At 36.0% G+C, this 25,805-nt stretch overlaps 1 protein-coding gene across 6 annotated transcripts in view; it reads right to left on the reverse strand.

Annotated features, from left to right (window-relative positions):
• Positions 1–25,805, reverse strand: part of LOC108713165 (SLIT-ROBO Rho GTPase-activating protein 1) — a 96,100-nt gene that overhangs the window by 48,894 nt on the left and 21,401 nt on the right. For all 6 annotated transcript variants that reach the window (XM_018256002.2, XM_018255997.2, XM_018255998.2 and 3 more), the window contains 2 exons: positions 9,870–10,065; positions 4,580–4,742 (listed from right to left, as the gene is read on the reverse strand). In XM_018256002.2, the coding sequence (XP_018111491.1) occupies positions 4,580–4,742; positions 9,870–10,065 (359 nt within the window). The remainder of the gene's footprint in view (positions 1–4,579; positions 4,743–9,869; positions 10,066–25,805) is intronic.

Below are 25,805 nucleotides of genomic sequence, written 5' to 3' on the forward strand. Positions count from 1 at the left end.
CTCAACTAGGTTTTCTAATTTCATTTATTATATGTCTGCAATATGTTTATATTTTGTCATGTATAGTAACCCTATAGGATATAATGATACTGATATTTTTCTGTGTATATTGGCGCATGGGACACAATGAAATTTAATTTTATCAAGTTATAATTCTTCTTTGTAATAGGGCTGCATTACCCTGTGATTGAATAATTGGATGTGTTAAGTGTTTAAATATCAGGTGAATCTGTGATGCTTCTGACACAGTAATTAATGTTAAAGGGGTGCGGATTATAAACACCTCAATGAGGAATTTTGCTTTACAGCAATGGTGTCTTTCTTAAACATGTATGAGACCTGTAATAAAGAAAATCTAGGTAGATATCACTTAATAAATTTGGTTCGTCATACCTTTTTAAGTCTACTAGAAAATCATGTAAACGTTAAATAAACAAAATACACTGATTTTGCTTGCAAAATGGATTAATTATATCTTAGTTTGGATCAAGTTCAAGGTACTGTTTTTTTATTATAGAGAAAAAGGAAACCATTTTTAAAAACGTGGATTTTTTGGATAAAATGGGTTCTATAGGAGCCTTTCCATAATTCGAAGCTTTCTGGATAGCAAGTTTCCGGATAATGGATCCCATACCTATATAGACTGGTATAATGATCACACACACAAGCATACATACACTTCAGCTGAAATTGCTTATGCTCTTATGCCAGTACTTGTCAGGCAAACAGCATCCTGGCAAAGCATAGTGATGCATTTGTCATTTGCTGGGCCCAACGACTTTTAAGGTCATGTTGTGGTTCAAGCAGGAGTATGGAGCAATCGGCAACAAATGGTCAATAGGGCTTTTGTTCTCCTTTAAAGCAATAAAAAAAATATTGAGTAAGTGAAATAGTATTAATATATTTGCATGTGTGCATCCATATTCAGAACCCACTCTATGTCATTTAACTGCCTGTCTATCACAGTCTTGATCATTATTCCATGTCATTCTGTGACATGCATGGAATGTGAAGTAGCAATGTTATTTTGGTCTCTATGTATGGCTGATTTATTTCACAAGCAAGCAGACCCAAGGAGTGCCCTGAAACAACTAATTAGCATGGAAATTGAAAGTTGTATGCTTATTTCTAGGCTTTTCACACACAAAAGGCCATTCACTAGGCTGGATACAGTTTGCTTACAGACAATAAAAGTGTATTCACTCTTGAAGAAAGAAATTGCCCATTTAATGGAATAAAATATCAGAATCAAACAGACAGAATTCACAATAAGTTATTTTTCTTCGCCAAGATCTAGAGCTTCTTGGTTTTGAGATCCTTGGTGAAAATTATGCCACATATTACTTTTTTTTTAATTTTTTTTTTAGCATTTCTGAGGGACCCTGCAGAAAATGTGTAGGACACTCACAAGTGATTATTTTCTAAAGATTTAAATATTTACCTTTAGAGAGGATAATCAATACAGTGAACCTTTCACAACCTATCACTGCAGTTTTTTTCGCTGTCATTTCTGATTGTTTGATGTAGTCAACTTTTTCCACAGGAAAAGTCAATTAGACATATCTCACGTGCCAATTTACTTGGAAGGGCAGCTTTCATGGAACATAAACAATGTATAAAAGGCTAAAAAGTTAAAAGCTATAATCATCATTAGTAGGGCCATCTTAAATGACACGTTACTGTAAATACAGTGGCACCAAGGTTCTGTATGCTAACAGGGTAAATAACTGCTATGGGCAGACAGCTGCTTTCTTACAACCAAATAATTATAATATGCATTTTTGACCCTGCTCTGTTATGACAATCACCCAAAGAAACGTATCAGATACATTATTCATCTGGCAATTACTGTATATAGTGTGTCAGTACAACATTCACTAGACTAGAGTCAGTCAATCTGGTCAGAAATTGGCCAACAAATCTGCCCTTGAGTACCCAGCCTAGCTCCTTTTTTCCATTTTGCCTTTATAATGTTTCCTTTTATATTTGTCCTCTTTAGGCTAATATTACATAGGAAATCTGAAGAACTTATGCTCAATAACTGGATCAGAGTCAGGACTCTATCCTTATATAAAAAGGTTAGTTCACCTTTATGTTAACTTTTTTATTGGCCTTCATTTCTTTTTTATTTGTTATAGTTATTCTTTGCCTACTCTTTCTGCCTCTTTGCCGCTTTCAAATGGGGACCACTGATGAAAAACACAAAAGACGAAGAAAATTTGCAACTAATCTCAGAATGTTACTGATTAGCATCAGTATATGGCAGTGACAAATACATTGTACCTGTTTTTAAAAAAATATAATATTGTCACTTAAAATGAAGCCCACATCAGAATCACTTAGTTGCACTGCTAAATATAGCCATTACTGTTTGTATGACTTTAACAATGCCATGGATCACGTACTTACTCCGCTATAAAACTGCACTTTTACACTTTTTCATTCAAGACTCTACATGACATCCAGAAAAGAGAAACAATATAAAATATTATCAAACTAACAAGCAACAGATCAAGGCTGCCATAAATAAATTTACTGGCAGTTTTTTATGAGTCACGGCACTCCATGCAGTGCTAATATAGTGGTAAAGGCATTCACAAAAAAAAAAAAAAACAGCAACGTTTTTATTGGAAATAACGAGCACAATGTTCCAATCTGCATGGCTTCTCACTGCAGCCACAGGAAGGGAAGACAGGTGCTCTAAAAAAAAGCTGCTGGAAGGATGTAGAGGAATTCCAAGCAAGAGAGGCTCTTGGAAACTCTACAATGAGAGTAAAACTTGCTGGATTAGTGCCTGGAGTGTGCATTGCTTTTCTAATCTCTATTCAAGACGATGCAATGTGATGTGAAAAAGAGACAAGGCAATTTAATTGAAAAGAGGTCATTTCCATTTATAAATGAAAGACCTCTAATGAGGTTTAGCAAAACAAACAGGAAAGGACACCATCCAATGCAGTATGGTAGCAGCTGAGAAGATTTTATGTAACCACTTGCTGAGCTTTTCAGCCATATGAACAAAGGTGTTAAAAAAACTGTGGAAGCTTATCAGTCCCATGAGTACCGTTATATTCACAGTGAGTTTATTCTGAGCAGTTCCATTTTGCTTGCTTTTCTGCTTTAAAAACTGGTTGATATAAGTGGTAGTTTTAATAAATCATACATACGTCCCCTTGAGGGCATACTTTATAACTTTAAAAACCTCTCCCGTAAGCAAAAGAATGTATTTTTAGCTAATTTTGTTTTAGGTGATCTAAGACCTACTACTTGCAGAGCTCTGTATATAACCTAAAAAAAATAATCTGTACTCTTAAATGGAAAAAGACAAGCCAATGCCCATGTGAGTTTTGGGCAAACACATGGATTACCATTTAGACTGATGTATAAGGCTAAAGGGTTAGCTTTGACTCTTAGGAACCATTTATCAATCCATTAAAGAAATACTATTATTATTAACATGTATTTATATAGCGCCAACATACTGTGTAAATAGTCATGACTTTTGCCATTGTGAAGTGATGGATTCTTGGACTTGAAATCCCTCTGCTTTCCATACTGTGTGGTACAATGATTCTTAAATAAGCAGAGACTAGAAGTCCCAGAATCAATCACATCCCAATTGGAAAAGGTGGCAGATGGGTTTGCAAGGTCACCAAACAAGCGATTCTTTCATAGATATGCCCACCTTAAGGTTGGGTCAGCCTGTCAGCTGGCACTATACATGGACCAATAAGTTTCCAACAAGGTCCGGAAGGATCTTTTATTGGCCTAAGACTTGAAGGGGTTGTTCACCTTTCAGTTAACGTTTAGTATGATGTGATATTCTGAGACCATTTGCAGTTGGTTTTCATTTTTTATTGTTTGTGGTTTTTAAGTTTTTTGACTTTTTATTCAGCAGCTCTTCAGTTTGCAATTTCAGCAATCTGGTTGCTAGGGTCCCAATTACCCTAGCAGCCATGCACTGATTGGAATAAGAGACTGGAATATGAAAAGGAGAGGCCTGAATAGAAAGATGAATAATAAATACAGAGCATTTGTTGTTAGATGGGGTCAGTGACTCCAATTTGAAAGCTGGAAAGAGTCAGAAGAAGGCAGCAAACAAATCAAAAACTATAAAATATAAATAATGAAGACCAACTGAAAAGCTGCTTAGAATTGTCCATTCTATAGCGTGTGTGTGTGTGTGTGTGTGTGTGTGTGTGTGTGTGTGTGTGTGTGTGTGTGTGTGTGTGTGTGTGTGTGTGTGTGTGTGTGTGTGTGTGTGTGTGTGTGTGTGTGTGTGTGTGTGTGTGTGTGTGTGTGTGTGTGTGTGTGTGTGTGTGTGTGTGTGTGTGTGTGTGTGTGTGTGTGTGTGTGTGTGTGTGTGTGTGTAAAATCCAAAAAGATAAGGTGCACACTGGGATCCTTTGTAGCTTTTAAAAAATGAATTTTATTAAATACATGTTAAAAGGAGGTATTTAATAAAATTCATTTTTTAATAGCTACAAAGGATCCCAGTGTGCACCTTATCTTTTTTGGATTTTGTATGCAGCCGTAATTGGTAGCACCTGGGTCAATTGCTTATATATTTGATCAAACATACCTTTTTGAACATTCTTGTTGAGTCTTCACTGATCTGCATAAAGCGCATTATCACATTGTTTAGGTAGATGTCACTTAATGTTGCATGATCCTTGCTCTCTCTTCTAACTTGATTCAAAAGTAAGTACCAGCAGTTCACAGGAGATAGTAGGTTTTGGTCTTTCCTATGAATTAGATATACATAAAACATATACTAAGTCAAATACAAAGCTGTAGAGAGAACATAAAAAACATGAATAAATACGTATAAATTAGGGGACATAACCAAAATTCTCTAACCATATGGACTGCAGAAACAATAGATCTCTATGGCATGATACTATCTGTCCCAGCCATTTTCACAACAGACAAAACAGACAAATACTGCTTTATTTTTCAAATAACTTTGATACCACTGAAAATCAAAAACAAATTTCAAAGTTGCTTAAAATTATAGTTTTATTAATTGTTTAAAAATATAACTAAATACATAAACCACATAAACCACTCAAAATGCCATCAATAAAAGGATATGTAGTTCTGAGATACTTTCCAATATATATTTCAATATATATTACTTACAAATTGTCATTGGTTGTAAAATTATTTATAATTATTATTGCATACCTCCCAACATTTTGGAAATAAAAAGATGGACAAAAGAGTTGGAGTGAGTAGCGCGGCAATTTTGACCATACCCATTTTTGTGGCCACACCCCCAATAAGCATGTTCATTTTACAAAGTTTGGCAGGTTATGAAAGTTTGGACATATTTCTGTGTTTTTTTCTAGTTATTATATTTTTTCTAATGAAGGTGAATTGCCCTTTAAGCTTTACCCAAGAGACCCGTTATCTTACTTTGTTACAATTAATTATTTCCTTTTCTTGAAATTGTTACAAAAGTATTTTATATGCTGCTGTGGCTGTTCTGGGCTCTCTGCCAACAGCCAATTAAGTAAGAAACTGTTTCTTTTTCTGGCTGTTCAGGCAGAGAAAAACAGGATTTTTCAGTACACATGAGGGACTGCAGGTTGAGCTGTCAAACGAGGGACTGTACCTCTAAAAACAGAACAGTTGGGAGGTATGTTATTTCTATTGAAAGATGTATGCCTGTTCCTTTATATCTTCTGCCTTGGTGGGAGAGGGAGAGGGAGATCATGAATTACTGCATTGATTGCACCTTATCGGTCTGTGCAATGCCTCTGCACCTAAAGGAAGCTAGAGGGAATACTTATGAATACATGTATAGGTTCTTACACAACAGCATTCACTTGTTCATTCCTCCATGGGGTATATTTATCAAAGAGTGAAGTTAGAGGTCGTCACAGTCGTCGAGTGAAATTCCGCCACTCTCCATTTATTTCTATGGGATTTCTAAAGAGTATTTATCAATGGGTGACATTCATCCTTTGATTAACTTCTATGCTCCCTTGTGTTAGAACTCATAAAAAAGTAAAAGCTTGTGTTTAAGAGCCAAAAGTGACTAGCAAATCAAGGCCCAGAGCCTATCAACAAATGTTATGTTGTTGTGCCTGTCAACCCCACAGTAAACATACATGCCAAATATAGCTAAGAAATGTTATTCCGTAATATACAAAGAACCAATTAACCATGAAGGGTAGATTGCTGGATTTAATGATTGGCACATGAAGGATGATTGATTGAATATTGACATTGATGGGATGAAGCACTTGCACAGGATGGGGACATTGACCATATAAAGGAATGACACAGGAGGCGAACACTCACGAGTTGGATCATTTGCACAAAAGGGAGACACTTGCAACATGAAACTTTGTTGAATTTACCAAATGGAAGACAGTGTGCAAAGTGCAAAAAGAATGATGCAACCTGCCATTTTTTTCACTTGCACGCTGCTTTACACTTTATTTGAACTGCCACTGGAGTACAGAGACCACATCAACACAGTGCTGCCTGCACTTGGCAGTGCTGTATTTATAAAGAGCAAGTGAGGGGGGGGGACAGGTAGGAGTCCCCCTGCCCGCAGTCAGCAACAGAGAGTGTGAGGTGCAGAGTGCAGCATGTCTCCTGGCTGAATGCTCTGTTAATGAGTACTAAGGGTATGCTTTGTAGATGAGCTCTATATTATAAGCTGATAACTTGGAATCATTTTGGTGTTTTGTGGTGTATGAAATAATTTGCACAACAGGTTCTACATCCCTATGTGCATTAAGTTTTTGAAGAAACTACAATTATACAATTTTAGTTATCCTATGTCTGTGTGTACTTAAATGTAAAAGCTTGTTGAATACAGGTATGGGACCTGTTATCCAGAACCTTAAGTCTACCAGAGAATCGTTTAAATATTAAATAAACTCAATAGGCTGGTTCTGCTTCCAATAAGGATTAATTATATCTTAGTTGGGATCAAGTACAAGGTACTGTTTTATTATAACAAAGAAAAAGGAAATCATTTTTTAAAAATATCGACTATTTGATTATAATGGAGTCTATAGGAGGTGGCCTTTCTGGATAATGGGTTTCCAGATAATGGATCCAAAACCTGTACTAAAAATGTGACAGAATACATTTGGCATTAAATCCCACTGCATTTTCAGTAAAAACTATTTCACACCTGAGAAAGTAATGACCTGGTTTATTTCCTTTCTACCGACAGAAACATTTTTTTTCTGCAAGTGTGAAGGAAGTCTGTGAAGTCTGTGAATGTGCCATATGGGGAGAGAAATCAAGGAGTCAGACACAACTGCTAACGGAAATAAAACACATTTACAAGCTGTTATGCCAATTCTGCAAAAAATACACTGAAAATAGAAAACTGCTCCATCTGTTAGAATAAGCCTGAACCAGAATCCAAGACTGGCAACAGTGCATTAGTACAGAAGAGAACAGAAGGACAACCAAAGTTCTTTGCTCTTTTATACACTATGGGAAACATTTATTAAAACTCTCAAAGGGCAAAACTTTGCAAATAAAAATTCGCCTGTCGCAATGTAATATTCTTTGTTAGGCTTTTATTGCATTGCCACTCTTAGTTGCGCATCGCAAACCTTCAACACCTGCTCTGGACTTTTGTTAAATATTTTGTCGCAAAAAATGGTTTGTGATTGTGAAATTTTATAACATACACTGCGAACGTTCGCAAAAGCAATTTTTGTGAGAAAGTTGTTGAGGTCTTTAATCAGTCATTGCCCCATATAAATGTAAAAGGGCTGTGCATCCTTTACCACATGCAGCAGCAGAACCATTAAAGGGGTTATTCACCTTTGAATTCACTTTTATTATGACGTGGAGAGTGATATTCAGAGTCAATATTATTTTTTTTATTTTTTTTTTTTAGTTATTTCACTTTTTATACAGCAGCTCTTCAGTTTGTAATTTCAGCAATCTGGTTCCTAGCAACCATGCATTGATCTGAATAAGAGACTGGAAAATAAATAGGAGAGGGCCTGTATAGAAAGAGGACTAAAAAAGTAGCAATAACTTTAAATGTGTAACTTTACAGAGCTTTTGTTTTTTAGATGACCGCCATTTGAAATCTGGAAACAGTCAGAAGCAAAAGGCAAATAATCAAAAACCTATAATAAATAAATAATAAAGAACAATGAAAAGTTGCTTAGAATCAGCCATTTTATAACATACTAAAGTTAATGATAAGGTGAACCACCCCTTTAAGTTATTGTTCTCGGCTACATGCAATAAAAGCAAATCACATTAAGAGAGGGCTAAAACAATCCCTGCTGGACACAAAATAATAAAGAAATAAATCTCTTAATTAAAAGGGTAAGTATACCCCCTTGCTCAACATGAGTTAATTAAATAAGACAAACACAATTTTGGTCTATTGTTGGGCCCTAGGGCCCACGGTCGGATCAGGCCAATATCGCCACCTTTAATGTGGGCATATCGTGGAGATAACTCAGGGATCAAGTGTAAGTTAATAGATCATTACTAATCTTTGACAATGAAAATCAGCTCATATCAAGAGTTTTTACATTACATTGTTAGAGTACAACTTTACTTCTCTTTTAAAATGTTTTATGAATGTATTTATTCTTGCACTTGAAATGGAATGAACAAAAGAAGAGGTATTTTAAAATATTGCCTTTGGTTCTAGCAGTGGTAATATTTCCAAATCATATTTTTAGAAATAAGAAAGATACTTTTTTGCGCACTGCTGTCCATTTTTTCAATACATTTGGCATATCATCTGAAAATAAAAATATATTTATGGAATGGCCCACACACATTAATTCATGGTTCAGCTCTATGATCTTAAAAAGGACATATATAGATCTGGTACAAAAATACAAGGACTAACCAACTAGTGCTGACATTTTCTGATGTTAAAAAACTTTAAAGATATGTTAACTAGGCCACAATAAAAGGCATTTAGATGGGTATTATCTGAAAAACCCGTTAATCCCAGCACAGCTTTTTGATTCAGCTGTTCTTGCTCCAATGAATATATTTACAATGGCAAGTCATGTGTTGGTCAACAGCTGGCCAGTGACAATCCTTTGTAGGATCCAGAGCACTATATAACTGCAACCCAGATCTCATTATCCTTCCTGTCTGGAGTTGTTCAGTAACACATGCTACAATACTGTAGCTGCCGCAGGTCTCAGCATTGCACTGGGTGTTTGCACATCAAAATAGCCACAGGGCTGAATCTTCATACACAGAACATTAGCAGATACAGTGTCTTTTTAGAAAAAAATAGAGACGTAGGGGCATATTTATCAAAGGTCGAAGTTAAAAAAAACTTCGAACTTCGAATTCAAAAACACCAATCAAATGGTGGTCGAAGTTTTTTGGGGTCGAAGTGGGCAGAAGTTTTTTTTAACTTGTAACTTAGATCTCCCAAACTCCCCCAATTGCCTCCATACAGGTTCTAGGAAGTCTAAAGGCTAAAACAGCACTTCGACAGCTTTTAGGAGACAGTACTTCAAAAAAGAAAATTCGACCTTCGAATTTCAAAATTTTTTCAAATTCGAATTGAAGTTGAACTATTCCCTAGTACCTAAAAACTTTTTGACTTCGAAAATTCACTTCGACCTTTGATAAATCTGCCCCGTAGTGTGTGTGTAGAACATGCCAACATCGACGCTCTCTTACAGAAGACTTAGTGATACACTAGAATATATATAATTTATATATATGTATAATTTATACAAACTCCATTAGTTTTCTGCTCCCAATAATGTATCTATTTTTCTTTCAAAACTATATACGTACAATCTCACACTGTGTGAGAAAACTAAAAACATATGATGGGGGTTAGGAAATTTAGATAACCAACAGAAACAAGTTTTCTCTATAAAATATCCTACTTGTATTGTTGATGGTCTTTAGTGCTTCTTGTTTTGGCCATAAATCTCTCAGCCAGTTTCTCCAAGTTCCGTGAATACTCAGTCTCTATTTCTGCTTTTTTACGAAAGAAGTCCTGCAGGTCCTGAAGGAGTTGAACTCTCATCTCTGTCTGCTGCTCCAGACATTTCTGCTGCTCCACTAGTTGGACTCGTATTTCTGAAAAACAAAACAAAACAATTTTTTTTAATTATAATTAATTTAGGAATTTTCAATGTCAATATAAAGTTTCTTTCTGAAAGCTTTGCCAAAAGACACTAAAACAGATACTTATGGAAGTTTTATGTGTAAAAAGCTAATTGCAAACTTTACTATACCTGAGCTATTTTGTAATCATGTGCTTCTAACAAGACTGTAGGTCTGACAGACATGGATGCATCTTAAAATGGCCAAGTGCATTAAAGTGGACCCATCACCCAGACAATAAAAATCTGTATAATAAAAGTCCTTCTTAAATTAAATATGAAATCCAATTTCTTTTTTTTATTAAAGCATTCATAGCTGTTGTAAACTCATTTAAAAATATCAGCTGTCAATCAAATATTGTCTGCCCCTCCTCTATGCCGGGGCAGGCAATTACTTTCACTTTCCATTCAGCACTTCCTAGATGCATTCCCCCAGCTCTCTTAATGATTTAATTGTGTAACCAGGGCATGGGGATGGACATTGGGTCCCTGTCCCCTGGTGCACAAACAAGATTCTGAGATGATACAAGGCTTGTCTTAATAACAATGTCCACAAAATGGCTCCTTCCTGGTTGCTATAATTATGAGTTCCCAGACTGATGGAAACAATATTCAAATAATGTATACAGTGTAATTAAAGTTCATTTTGCTTGACTAACATGATAAAATAGGATTTGGAATAATTTGGTTTGGGCGACGGGTCCCCTTTAAAAATGGGTACAGCAATTTAATTACTCTGTGCCCATTTCTATCCCATATATAAAGAATGAAACAAACATTTAGCGCAGATGGGGCACACAAATGTATGCAACAAATGGAAAAGCAATTTCAAGTGTTTGTGTATAAATACCTAAGGACACATTGGTGTTTTGAGCATAATATAAAAGTACAATACCATATAGATGATTTTAATAACATTACTCCAACTGGACTGATCACTTGAACTCATCACATCCATTTATAGACATTCTGTTTTATACATTAACTTCCTGAGGTCCAAATAAAATCACCTATTAGAAAGATCACTTGAAAGGAGTTCAGTTGCAAGCAAAATCACAAATAACTGGCCATTTATCTAGGCTTGTTGCCTCATTTGTTTAGATTTTTTGTAAACAAATAAACTAGAAAATGACTTGCTGATTTAGGAGTGCACCAAATACTGCATCCATGATTCATCTAATTTTATCCATTAGATCATTTTTATAACCAAAGGAATATAAAAGTCACATACTGTACACTTAGCATAGATCATGAAATTATAGTTTGCCTTAAAAGATACAATAAGGGGTGCATGCGTGGCTACATCAGGAGCAGACACCCCTGATGTGAACTCAGCATCAGCAGCTGCCAATCTTTGCATGTTCAGTGTTGTGGAGCTTTAGAATAACCTTTGATTGCCAGAGTCTTGCTTTTAGAATTTACCATATTATGCCTTCAAAGCAGAAAAGCTTTTTCTGATAAAAGAAACACAAATAATACATATAGTAAATCTTTTCAGGATTCTAGCAAACCAACATCTCAACGTGTCATCGATATTCGAAATCCTGCTTCCATGATCCGGCTTGTCTGAACAACTGAATGAACTGAATGCGACTAAATAATTTTCTGATTTTTGCAGATTAGGACTTGGATTTGGCTGAATCTTTTGTGTAGGATTCGGTATTATTATACCAAAAATTTGATTTTCTGTATCCCTATTTAACATACCACACAAAGTTTGTGGTCAAATGTCCAGGCCCCACGTTGGCCCCCTAGTAATAGTAGTAGTTTTAAAAGAAACAATTTCTGTGCAGCAGGCGTATGATTTGAAGATTTTCACGTCTTTGATTGCACTAATGTATACTGGGACACAGACAGAACCATGGCAGGCGTAACTTCCATTGTGCTGTATCTACTGTAGCTGAATATTTTTCCCCTGAAAGCAATTGCTCTTGCTTTTGTTAAGGACATCTAGACACAGAGACACAACCAACTGAGTTTTCCTTCCGCACTGTACAATAACATAACTTTCATACAAAAACATTCCCTTTCCCTTGCCTCGATTTCCTGAAATACAACACTAGTCTCATAACTACAAGGTGATAGGCATAAAGCATGGACAAATAGCTGTATTGTATCAAAAAAAAGGAAATGCCTTACCAGCATTCAGCTGAACAGCTGCAGGTTTTTTGTGTGCATGATATAGGCATGTGGAAAGCTCTATCTGAGCAAATGTGACACTATTTTACTAATTTTTTTAAAGAAGTTTAAATCTAGAAGATTGGCATATTTCTTCTAGCAGGTCTAAGCTAGCAAATTATGAGAGCCGTATATAAAATTGGTTAATGTTTGTTACAGCCTAAAATTAATATTTATCCTTTTTAGGGCCACTTACATGGCTGTTTACTAACGGAAAAATAGCATAGCAATCGTAAGAAAACTGTTGTTCACCCATGTTCAGTCACTGGTATAGATTACAAATACAAATCCAGTGTGTTCCCCTACTTTTACTCAAGTGCAAATACCCCCATCCTTTCAAAAACATCATAAAAAAATACACATTAAATGATTCTGGCACACCAGCAATAAACACTGCTGGCATTTTTCATCCAGCTATCATTAGCGGTGAGGCAGATTTTAGCCATAAACATTAATGTCCATCTTCATTTGTTTCGTTTCTTTTAACTAATTTAGGCCATATATCTTAAATGTATACCGTTTAATCACAATGTTATAAACATCAGGCTTAGCATATTGATTTAGCAATTTTTTTTTCTAATTCCAAATCCAACTTGGCAAAACAAAATCAATGATTCATTCTGAGGTAACATAATGAGATTAAAGCTTTACAGATTTTCAAGCAAAGGTTTTTAAGTAAAATAAGTACACATTACACATCTTACAGATGTTTTTAATTGAGCTGTGGTTTATGTCCACAGCATAGGAGTTAAATGAACCCATACTTCTCTATGGAGAATGCTTGAAGATAAAATATGGTATACAGCATTTCATCTGCATTCTAGTTTGTTTGCTCCAGTGGCTACAGGTGCTCAATCAACGTTTTTTTTATTTTGTTCTCTTATACGGTGGTGGAACTACAATGGGGCCAGGGGCTACAACTGCACCAGACTGCTGGGGGAACCAGCTTTATCTTATCTTACAATGTATGGCCAGTGTGAGTGTCTCTGTGTGGATAGATAGATAGATAGATAGATAGATAGATAGATAGATAGATAGATAGATAGATAGATAGATAGATAGATAGATAGATAGATAGATAGATAGATAAATACAATGGTACTTACACAGTGTTAAAAGAATTTGGATAAAAAAAATGTAACCATAGGGTATGTATATGTATATAAGTTAATAAATGTACAAACTGTAGTGCCAATGTTGTGCATTTCTGCAGCTGGAACATGTGTAATAAAAAGTTAGAGATGCCAATGAGCGTGTATACTATATTTATTTACACTCTGCTAAATCAAATCAGAACCCTTAATGGCATATGGTTTCCAAATGATGCCGCCATCTGAATTTAAAAATAATGTGCCCAGTTCAGTTTAAAAACATACAAAAAATAAATCAATAAAAAGATCAATGGAAGAATATTTACCCTTCAAAACCCTCTACCTCAAAAGGCAGATCTTTATTTACTGTACTATTGCATATGGAACTAGGTAGATTCAGACATTTTAAAAATGATTGTAAATGTCTATTAACTCTCCTAAAATTGTTGTAAATCTTTTTTGTCAAGGATATTTTAATATAAGCACTTCTACAATAAAACCTTAAGGTCTTTAAAACCTTAAAAACCTTAAGATAAATCAATGTTATTGTTTCTAAGGCAACGGCAGAGAATGACTAGTCCAGACTTAATGAAGAAGCCATTTCATTCATTAATATTGACTTGCCTTCCATTAGGTCACAAATTCAAATTAACAAGATATCACTAGAGGATAACTAGTAGCACAAAGTTTAATTTCACTATTACTTTCTGACTACCTGCATCTGGTAAAAAAAATTCTGTAATAAAACATATAAAATGACCTTCTGAAGAGGTGTGGCGCAACACGCAAAACGCGCTATTAGGAGTAGTGGCAATTGTCCTGTTTTAATTGTAGAAGGTTCTCATTTTCCTGTTATTTTGTGAGTATACCCAGTTGTTAGGGCACATTAATTTTAAATAAATACATCTGCTCTATTAAATATTTTTTCTTTTAATGAATATTGGGTGAAAATTTGCGGACACCTTGGTCTTAGCATGAGATTGCTTGATGTGTAGTTACTTTGAAAGTCTGGTGAGTAGGTAATTTTCACATAGGGTGGCTGATTTATCATCCTTGGTCTAACTCACCTGAAGGGTCTATAGCACATGGCACTTTTTAAACAAGCCTCACAAAATTAACACAGCACAGTGTGTTGCACTTGGCACTTTATTATATGTAATTAAGGGTACTACACTATAGTATCCATTTTGTGCTTCCCTACACAGATTTATATAAAATGACTTGGTTTTAATTTTAATTCTGCAACATAGATGCAGAGAAAGATAGGTAAAAAAAAAAAAAAAAAAAAAAAAAAAAGGAAAGAATGACTAAACTACATTCCTTCATATGTATTGAGCTTTTGCACTCAAAACAAAAGCTTTTCTATTATAACTTGTATGCATGTGATACCAGTTTCCCAAAAGCACATTAACACTGCAGTTGGAAGTGGCATTAGTGGCTGCTGGGTTCTCAAGGTCTTATACAGTTATATTGACTGTTAACACACTTGCAAGAGCCAATATTCAAAAATCCCTCTCATAATACCTGTTCCATTACAGCACATACAAGTAACAAACCCAGTTAAAAGCCATCTGGTCACCAAATGCAAAAGTTATAAGTCAACTCTTTCGTAAACAAGATCTATATAGATTATACACAAATCCAGCAGCAAATTATATGCAAATGTATATACCGGTATGTAAATCCTCACTGTAGGCAACTGAATCCTTTGCGTGTTTAGCATATATATACACATACATATGCAGCCTTTTCAGAGGACAACTCTGAATGTGTGTCACAATGGTGTGGATACTGTCCAGAATGAGTGAAAGTAAACAATTCCATATATTCTGCTGACACTACTTAGGTAGATGTTAAAGTCCCATTACACTGCAGCCCTTATATCCCAACGCACAAAGCAGCCATGCCTACTCATTTTATAAACTTTGCTTATTTGATAAAACGGCATTTTTTAAACCATGAAAATTCCTACTGCAATATATAAAATATTTGCTATGCTTTTACTAGAAGTAAGAATTTCTAGTTTTAGACTGATCATTTTAAACGGTTTTGCACACCAGTACGTGATCATTTCATATCTGCATTTTTGTTATGCTTAACAACATTGTGTTTACTAATCATAATGCATTTCATTTGTTAACTACAACTTTGAAGGCATTATTTTGAAATTCCCAGTGGAGAGTTGGTTTCCAAATGTCATTGTGACACTACCACCCCCACCCCCACCCTTCATGGTTTCAGACTAAACTTGTAAAAGAACAGCTGAATCAATAGGTGGATGAGTAATTTTGACATGCTGACAGGTTATCGCCTGCTTCTCTTCCAGGAGTATGAAAAGATGCATTGCTGGAGATCTCCTGAGGGCATATCTAGAAACTAATGGTATAGTGAGAAGCAACTGTGCTCATCAGGAAAGCAATACCACAAAAATAACAAACCTTTTTGTGATCATATAGAAGCTAGGAAAAGGTAATAATATTAACAATTTACTTGAAGAATTTAGCACTACCTTTTAAGTCTCAATATTTTAGCTTTATGGAGATAACCTCCCAAAAACTATTTTGTTTTGGGTTTTTTTTGTATAATGAAATAAAATGTAACTCTAAACAGTTCTCCGATATATTTTGTTTAAACAATCACTGTTTATATTAAAACATGGCTGTTTATAATCTTAGTGCAGTGGAACACGTGAAGATTTGTCGCACAAACGACAAATCTCCCGAAAATGTCTCTCCATTGCAAGTAATAGGAATCGCTAGCGGTATATCCAACTGATCGCTAAATTGCCAGAAGTTTCCTCTGGAGGCATCTTCACACGATTTAGCAATCAGTTGGGCATATCCACCAGTGATTTCAATTACTGGAATTGGAGAAGAATTTTTGGGAGATTTGCTGCCCACAGTCGTGTCTAAAGAAATTGCGGGTGACTAATGCCCCTGCCCTTACCACTTCTGAAAAACATAATCCCTGCTGATTTACAGACCAGGACAAAAATATCTGCAGAGAAATGGAAAGACAAATAAAAATAGCAACTACTATGACATTCGCAACTTAAACAGTAAATAATGTTATTCATATACATGGTAAAGCAGTTCCAAATTACATTTTCTTTTACTATGCAAAAATGTTTGTTTAGAAGAAAAGGGATTCAAAGTGTTTTGCCCCCCCCAAGTAAAAATATACTTTTCAATTCAAACGCCCCCCCATCATTTTTATGGCACATGCCTATACCTCTATCCTTTTCTACATAGCTGTACAAGGGAAAATAGAAAATGTTAACTAGATCGCCATGCTTCTCAAAAAAAAAAAAAAAAAACAACAAGTAAATGCTGTTAGATATGGGTAGAATAATATTCGCAAATCATATAAATATGCAATTTCCAACAATGAAATAGAAATGTAGCAAGGTTTACCAAAGGGTGAGTTGTGTTTTCTGGCCTGAGCATTACAGAGAGTTTTCCCTACACTATGCAACAAAACTCATTAACAGCTGAGATGCAAAATCTGACAGCTGCTGTTGAAAGCTGTTAAGATTTGGGTTTTGGAGAGATTTATTATATTTTTACAGACGAGTTCACAGAGAACCCTTTCATCCCTTACCAATTGACCAATTGACCAAGATAGGAAAATATGTTATCTCCCTGTTCCCTTAACAAATGACGTAGCACCTTAGCACCCCAATGCTTGGCACAAATATATTGTTTGGCACAAATACTGGACTTCATCTTTATGTACTGCATATAGGACATTTCCAGCCAGTCTGTACTATTGCTTCCTCCTTGGTCCTGACTCCAAACTGGATAAGGGCCACTAGGTCCTGACAAAGGACCTCCAAATACAGTCGTATGAAAAAGTTTGGGAACCTCTCTTAATTCTTTGGAGTTTTGTTTATCATCGGCTGAGCTTTCAAAGTAGCAACTTCCTTTTAATATATAGTTACATAGTTAGTTACATAGTTAAATTGGGTTGAAAAAAGACTAAATCCATCAAGTTCAACCCCTCCAAATGAAAACCCAGCATCCATACACACACCCGTCCCTACTTTCACATGAATTCTATATACCCATACCTATACTAACTATAGAGCTTAGTATCACAATAGCCTTTGATATTATGCATGCTTATGGAAACAGTAGTATTTCGGCAGTGACATAAAGTTTATTGGATTAACAGAAAATATGCAATATGCATCATATCAGAATTTAACAGGTGCATACATGTGGGCACCCCAACAGAGATATTACATCAATGCTTAGTTGAGCCTCCTTTTGCAAATGTAACAGCCTCTAGACGCCTCCTATAGCCTTTGATGAGTGTCTGGATTCTGGATGGCAGTATTTTTGACCATTCATCCATACAAAATCTCTTCAGTTCAGTTAAATTTGATGGCTGCCGAGCATGGACAGCCTGCTTCAAATTATCACATAGATTTTCGATGATAAACAAAAATATAGTTCACTTGTAATTAATAGTCACTTACTTGTATTACCCAATTTCAGGCTGTGTAGAGGTATATAAACCAGAATAGGGATACTAAAAACAAGAGAAAGCAGTAAAACCCCACACTACCTTACTAAAATTAATTGAGATCTAATTATATAAGTGCTTAGTGCTATTATGTTTATAATAGCACTAAGCACTTATATAATTAGATCTCAATTAATTTTAGTAAGGTAGGGTGGGGTTTTACCGCTTTCTCTTGTTTTTAGATTTTCAATGATATTCAAATCGGGGGACTTTGACAGCCATGCAAAAATATTGTACTTCTTCCTCTGTAGATTTCTAAGTGTGTTTAGGGTCATTGTCTTGTTGGAATATCCAACCCCTGCGTAACTTCAACGTTGTGACTGATGCTTGAACATTATCCTGAAGATTTAACAAGGGCCCCTTGTCCCTGAACTAGTCACACAGCATGATAGAACCTCCACCAAATTTGAAGTAGGTATCATGTGTTTTTCTTGGAATGCAGTGTTCTTCTTCCACCATGCAAAACGTTTTTGTTAAGACCAAATAACTCAGTCTCATCAGTCCAAAGCACTCTGTTCCAAAATGACAGTGGCTTGTTTAAATGAGCTTTTGCATACAACAAGCAACTCTGTTTGTGGCGTGAGTGCAGAAAGGGCTTCTTTCTCATCACCCTGCCATACAGATATTCTTTATGCAAATTGCGCTGAATTGTAGAACGATGTACAGATACACCATCTGCAGCAAGATGTTCTTGCAGGTCTTTGGAGGTGATCTTTGGGTTGTCTGTAACCACTCTCACAATCCTCTGCATATGCTTGGGTTTTACATCAACTGTGCCTGTGGCCTTCCATTTCCTGATTACATTCCTTACAGTTGAAACTGACAGTTTAAACCTCTGAGATAGCTTTCTGTAGCCTTTCCCTAAACCATGATACTGAACAATCTTTGTTTTCAGATCTTTTGAGAGTTGCTTTGAGGATCCCATGCTGTCACTCTTCAGAGGAGCATCAAACAGAAGCCCAACTTGCAATTGGCCACCTTAAATACCTTTTCTCATGATTGGACACACCTGCCTATGAAGTTCAAGGCTTAACAAGCTAATCCAACCAATTTGGTGTTGCCAGTAATCAGTATTGAGCTACATTAGCAAAATTACACATTTTTTCATACAACAGCAACTGAATGCTGCTTCACTAAAAATCTTTGTTCAGAAAACACCGCAGTACTCAGATGTTCCTGGGAAATGAAAGCCATACCACTGTTATCTTTTTGTTGAAAGTGGAGTAAATTATTATGAAGGCTGAGAGGGTTTCCCAAACTTTTTCATATGACTGCATAAGAATTTCTGGTTTAGTTACTTGATTGCAATAATGACCTCATTGTTTTACTATGAATTAAAAAAAAATCTCACCATGAAAAACACACCAACAAAAATGACCTAAACTAGAATAAAATAAGTGAAAGGAAAACTACAAGTGGAGAAAAATGTTGTTGTGATGAAGTGACAAGTGATGAAGTGATGAAATGATGAAATGGTGAAGTGACAAGTTACCACACATGTATATCCACCAAAAAGAAAGCACTGCAAAATAACCATGCAAAGTCGAGATATAAGCAGTAACTAACACCAAATCACAACTAGAACTGATGAATTCAAGCACAACTCTGTCGTTCCACCCTCCAATATGAGGAGCAGCGTCATATGAAAACAATTAGAAGAGATGGTTTCCCAGTATCTATTTCTTCAGCTGAATAGAGGTTCAGGCTCAAGGCTCCATTAAATCTATTCTGCAAGGGATATTGATAGGTTTTTCTGCATAATAATTACCCAGCTGACATTCTGATAGAGCCAAGAAATAGAAATCGCAAATATTACATGTTTTAAACAATAACTAAGAAAATATTGGGACTAGTATCTGAAGGAACAGGTCTAGAAACTGGAGGCAGACAGCCTTCCAAATAAGTTTTTTGCTGGCATCATGAAAGAGACAGAAAATATCCATGTGAAATATTTAGGGAATTCATTATTGGTGCGCATGGACTTCGCCAAACAAGCAAATCTTAATGTATGGCCACTTTTATAATGCCACATAATGACATTGCATATGTGGTGGGCATATTTCTTTTCTGCTGTCTTGTTTCATTTCTCAATCAAACAAATGTGTATACTTCCAGGAAAATATGCACAAGGGATCAGCGCCTGTGGCCTCTGATGAAGCTGTGAGTAACAGCGAAACGCGTTGGGCGACGGAGAATTCTTACCAGTTCAGTACGAGTACCACAAGGAGGTCTAAATCCGGCTGGAAACCACCATCCTTGGGGACTTTTGAAAAATCACAACAAATTGGACTGAATGCGATTTTAATGAGAACAAAATGTGAGTGTATTTATTGTTTTTAAGAATTTTTAAAATAAAACGTTATTATACTATTTCCGGTTTTTCTATCCCTCCCCTGGAACTCATGGAGGATGCAAGGTTAAATTAAGACCACTCAGGAGGAGTTAATGAACACGCTTGACCACGAGAGTGGTTTGTAAGTAGGCAATTCTTCCAAATGGTGGAGGTGTGGTTTTAAAACTGTGTTGACCCATCGCTGCACTGAAGAAAATTGCTATTGCTTTTACTGTGCACCCCTCCAACACCTGTTCCCTTTAACCAATTACATATAAGAGAAATTGGAGCACTTACGGAATAAGCTAAACTAAAAAAAGGGGAGCACTTATAGAATAAGTAAACTAAAAGCACATGGTGACATTTACCATCTACATTGAACGTATTACGCTATGGGAGTTCCTTATTTCTGTTGCCACAGGCGCTGATCCCTTGTGCATATTTTCCTGGAAGTATACACATTTGTTTGGATTCTTTTTCTCTACAGCTGAGAGACTGTGAGGTGATCGGCAAGAAATAACCTAAGGGACTGACATTTTTTTCATTAATTGTATATATAAAACAATTGATTTGTCATTGTGATATATTCTTTCAGTTTCTCATTACAACAGGTAAAATCCAATTAAGACTTAAGCTTTTGCAAACTTTACGGTATATATATTTTGAGATAAAATATATCTAATCTATATAATATATAAATCTGACCTTTTACAGTTGCAGGACAATGACTTTAACTTTACCAGCTGTGACTAAATATCAACTCATCTGAAACATGATGTAATCAGTTTTGACAGCAACATTATGAAAACTGTAATGAGCCACAACTAACTTGTCCCCCATGACAGGCCAGCACTAATTGTGCCTTATGTCACTGAGGCCTAGCATGCTATCAGACATCCTGATTGTCAAAGTTAGAGAGAGGACAGTGCAAAGCCTTTCTAAAACAGTTTATTTGCCAAAATGTAATGGATACATATATTATTTATTGTGCACACAGGCCAATCAGCAAATTAAGTGGCAGTAGGGCTTGACAACAGAGAGCTGAATACCCTTTTTCAAAAGCTGCCATGGAATAGCATATTCCATCCATTTCTTTACTCTCTATCTCAAACCAAAAACTGTTACAGTTTGTGAACTTAATACAACACACAATCTATCTTAAACGGGCCTTGGCCTCCAAACTGTTATTTTCATTTTCTTTAGCGTAAATACAGTAAATGTAGTTCTAACCAACTTTACCATATCTAAAGAACATTTTCAGCAAATGTAGTTAGTAAATATAACAGCTACTGAAAGCTGTATGTCTGATCAGGTTCAACGTTACTCATTTATATGTTTTATTCTCAAAGTTAGGCACTTCGTTTTCTAAAGTCGCCCAAAGTTTCCTTATGAGGCAACTTTGGAAAGTAAAGTGCTACATATGTTTTACCACTTTTTGTGAGATTTGCCACTCGTGGTAGCACAGATTAACCTGCGGGCAACACTTCTACGCATCTGCCAAATGCATTTCAATATTAGATATTTTCTAAAATAATATTAGTATGTATTTATAAAGCACCAAGAGTTTATGTACTGTTGTACACTGAATGGATGTTTAACTCAAATACAAACATACTACAGAAAAAAGGCTTTGTTCATTAGAGTTTATAATCTATACTATGATTTTATTTTTTTTTAACTTTTTTTTTTTAATTTAGCATCACATCTACTTGATTTTTTATATTAAAACATATATGAGCGTGGATTGATCACTGATCATATCAGCCAGTATATACAGTCACTGGACTGTCAGTCTGAGAGGGCACCAAGTGATTCAAAGATAAATTTGTTGGTTTGGCCTGTACAAGTGTTAAGGTCCCCATAGATGCAAAGATTTTTCTTGAACGACCGATTTTAGTGCAATCCGACAAATCCGTCAAATTATCTAACGATTTTTCGTCCGACATCGGTCAGAAAATTGAGCAGCCAGGTTAGAAAATTTTATTCGGTCACAGTGAAATGTATCCATTGTCCAATTGTTTGCAGGGCCAAGCAGGCAGCTACTCTCGGTTTTCCTGGCTTCAACTAGACAACATCACTTTAAATGGTCTTTTTAGTTGATGGACAAATCGTACATTTAAACGATCGTTTCAAGATAACCTTGGTCTAACGATAACGAAAAGATCTTTTAAAAATCTTTATATCTATGGCCAGCTAAGAACTAACAGGCGTTTGCTGTTGATGCTAATGCAGCAATGGTAGTGTAGCTGTTGAGGATCTAAAACAGGGGTGTCCAACCTGCGGCCCAGGATGAATATAAATGCGGCCCAGCTTGAACATCCACTAATCCAGGAAACGTCATGTTGCAATGTCACTCACAGAGAGCTAATTGTGTGCATGTGTGCTTTAAATTTTACATGGGGTGTACGGTGTGTGGCTTCCTAGAGCTGGAAAAGCATTTAACAAGTGAGCTTTCGGATATTTACAAAGGCAGGTAAGCATTCTTCAGCAGTATTGCCCGCTATGCTAAGGATATATGTAGCGCCTACATTTGTGAGCAACTTTTTTCAAGAATTAACACACTAGGGGGCCCATTCGCTAAGTTCAAGTGAAGGAATAGAATAAAAAATACTTCGAATTTCGAAGTGTTTTTTTGGCTACTTCGACCTTAGACTATGACTTCGAATGATTCGAACTAAAAATCTTTGACTATTCGACCATTCGATAGTCGAAGTACTGTCTCTTTAAGAAAAAACTTCGACCCCCCCTAGTTCGCCACCTAAAAGCTACCGAAGTCAATGTTAGCCTATGGGGAAGGTCCCCATAGGCTTTGCAAGTTTTTTCTGATCGAAGGATAATCCTTCGATCGATGGATTAAAATCCATTTGAATCGTTCAATCGGACGAATTGCGCAAAATCCTTCGACTTCGATATTTGAAGTCGAAGGATTTTAATTCGCCAGTCGAATATCGAGAGTTAATTAACCCTCGATATTCGACCCTTAACACATCTGCCCCTAAGAGTAAAATTAGAACCAAATTATCTGATGAGCACCTTGAGAATTCACTGAAAATTGCAACTACTGCCATTCAACCAGATATTGATACATTAGTTTCTCAAACACAATGTCAAAAATCCCCCTCTTTTCTTTTACTTTTACAATGAAATAAATCAAAAGTTATGAGATTGTGTGTATTTCGAGTGTGGCCCCAGTACATTTTTCTTCTTCCAATGTGGCCCAGGGAAGCCAAAAGGTTGGACACCCCTGATCTAAAAGGTGCTACATCTAGAATATGCCACAATTTGCTGGGGATTAATGAAACCGGAACTGAATACCTGCTGGATGACTGGAAGCCTAAACACATTTTTAATGGGTTATTATATTATAGGTTAATCCTGGGCTGAAATAAAAATATATATCATAGTGTGCTTAAAATGATTTCATAGATGTAAGAGGTGCAAACCGCTTTATCTGCTCTGTATAAGCAGTGATATACCACTGGTGTTTCTGGGGCTCTGATGAACTTGTTCAATTTCAGAACTGGAAAATATTTCTTACTCGTGAAGTTTCATTGCAGACAGCAAAGCACGATTTAGGCTCATATACATGTTTCTGCATCAATTTTTATGTGGCTAAGCAATAATTGTGCTGGTAGACTTTGGTAAACTTTGCAAAACAGTTTATATTAGGTGGATTTGATAATAAAGTGAAAATATATTTGTAAATCAATAAACACTGTTGTTACCAAATTCATTTAGTAAAAATTTAGGCTATGATCACTGTTGCTATTTCTAGTACAAGTCATTATCGTCCTCTGTCTCAGTTTTATACAAGTCAATATATGAAGAATGGGGAATACATTGGGAAATTCTTGTTGTAAAGAAGTAGGATACAAATTGTTCAGTGCCTCATGTAAAACAGATACTCAAGATACTTTGAAATGGGGACTCCCTCGCTCATGCCCAATCAGCTTTAGGTCAGGTGAGCCAGGGGTAGGCAAAAGAGGAATGTGCATAAATCCCCGCACTTGGCATATGCCCCTAGTTCTAGCCCTGGCTCCCATACTGTTACCTCACACCAGGAAGCACTGGTACTACACCGTTGCCAGTATGTAAATTCCTCTGCCGATGATTCAGTACTTACACTGTTGGCAAGAGAAAGGGTTAAAACAATGGAACAGGAGTCATGTCTCTATAGGGTTTTTTAATTAGCTTTTATCAGCGGACTTGATGTGCACAAAATGTGAACACACAGTTACTGCTTTAATAATAATTTGACTTACAAATAACTTTAAAACCACTAATTGTGTAGTTAAAGTTGAAAAGTTGCTTAGAATTACATTTTCCTTTACTATGGGGAAAAAACATTTAGGTAGAGCAACCATTTAATAATTCTGTGCCTGTTCTGGAATATATCTCTGCATAAACAAAAAAAAAAAGAAATCCCTTTTTTTGGCACTAGTGTGCCTTCGGGCTGGATTTATTCTTGATATAATGATGGTACATTCTGATTTTATTTAACAGCAAGACTCTTCCTGAGTACTGCTTTAATGAGCTTTTTCCAAGGATTGCCAGCCCTAGGGCAGTCATGTTGAAAGATGAACTTTATATGTAAACAGGAAATTATTTTGAGCCCAGACACCAATGTTCAGTCACTGCTGTTCATATAACATGAGCAGCGCATAAGGACAAAACACTTCCAAGCCACTGAGCAAACTATTAACCCCGCATGGCAAAGAGAAAAAAAGAAAGGTGGTCAGAGTTTCTCGTTATTTTTTTTAGGACACCTAAACTCTAAAAATTAATATGGCTAAAAATGCCATATTTCATATACTGCACCAGCTTTAAGGTTCACCATCTCTATAACAGTAATTATTCAGTCCTTCAAAGCTGTCATGGGAGCTTACAGCTCAGTGTGCTCTGGGCGACAGTTGAGAAGCTAAAAGCGAACTATCGCGTCCGCATACTGAAATAAGAAACTTTGTAAATACAAATACAATCAATTAAATATTCTTCATCATTTCTGAAATTATCAAGTTTACTGTATGTTCACTATCTCTCAGCGTCTGTTTCTCTTCATTCTTTCTTCATGCAGCAGTTGGGTGTCCCTCATTAACAGTTAGATCCAATATATCTTATAGGGGGCCTTCATTTCCAAGCAGATGTATTAGAGCTCATTCAAATAACTGATTCCAGTACAAACAAAATAACTGCCTTTTGCACAAATTATGTATGTATAGAGACCGAATTCCTGGTGATTTCAATAGAGTGAGCTCTAAAGCATCTTCTAGGCAAAAGGAGCCCCCTATAAGATATATTGGATCTAACTGTCAATGATTATCTGACACTCAACTCCTGCATGAAGAGAGAATGAAGACAGAATGAAGAGAAACAGATGCTGAGAGAGGAAAAGTAAAGCTTGATTATTTCAGAAACGGTACAGAATATTTGATTGATTTTAATGTAGAAAGTTTCTTATTTCAGTTTGGTGAAGCGTATATTCAATTTTCAGTGTCGTGATCGTTCCCCTTAAGCTTAGGGGTCCTCGCAAATCAGCAAGCAGAAGATGACATTTTACCTGTCACATAAGCTGATGCTACAGGGCTG

This window comes from Xenopus laevis, chromosome 3S (assembly GCF_017654675.1).
Source record: "Xenopus laevis strain J_2021 chromosome 3S, Xenopus_laevis_v10.1, whole genome shotgun sequence".
Classification (NCBI taxonomy): Eukaryota; Metazoa; Chordata; class Amphibia; order Anura; family Pipidae; genus Xenopus; species Xenopus laevis.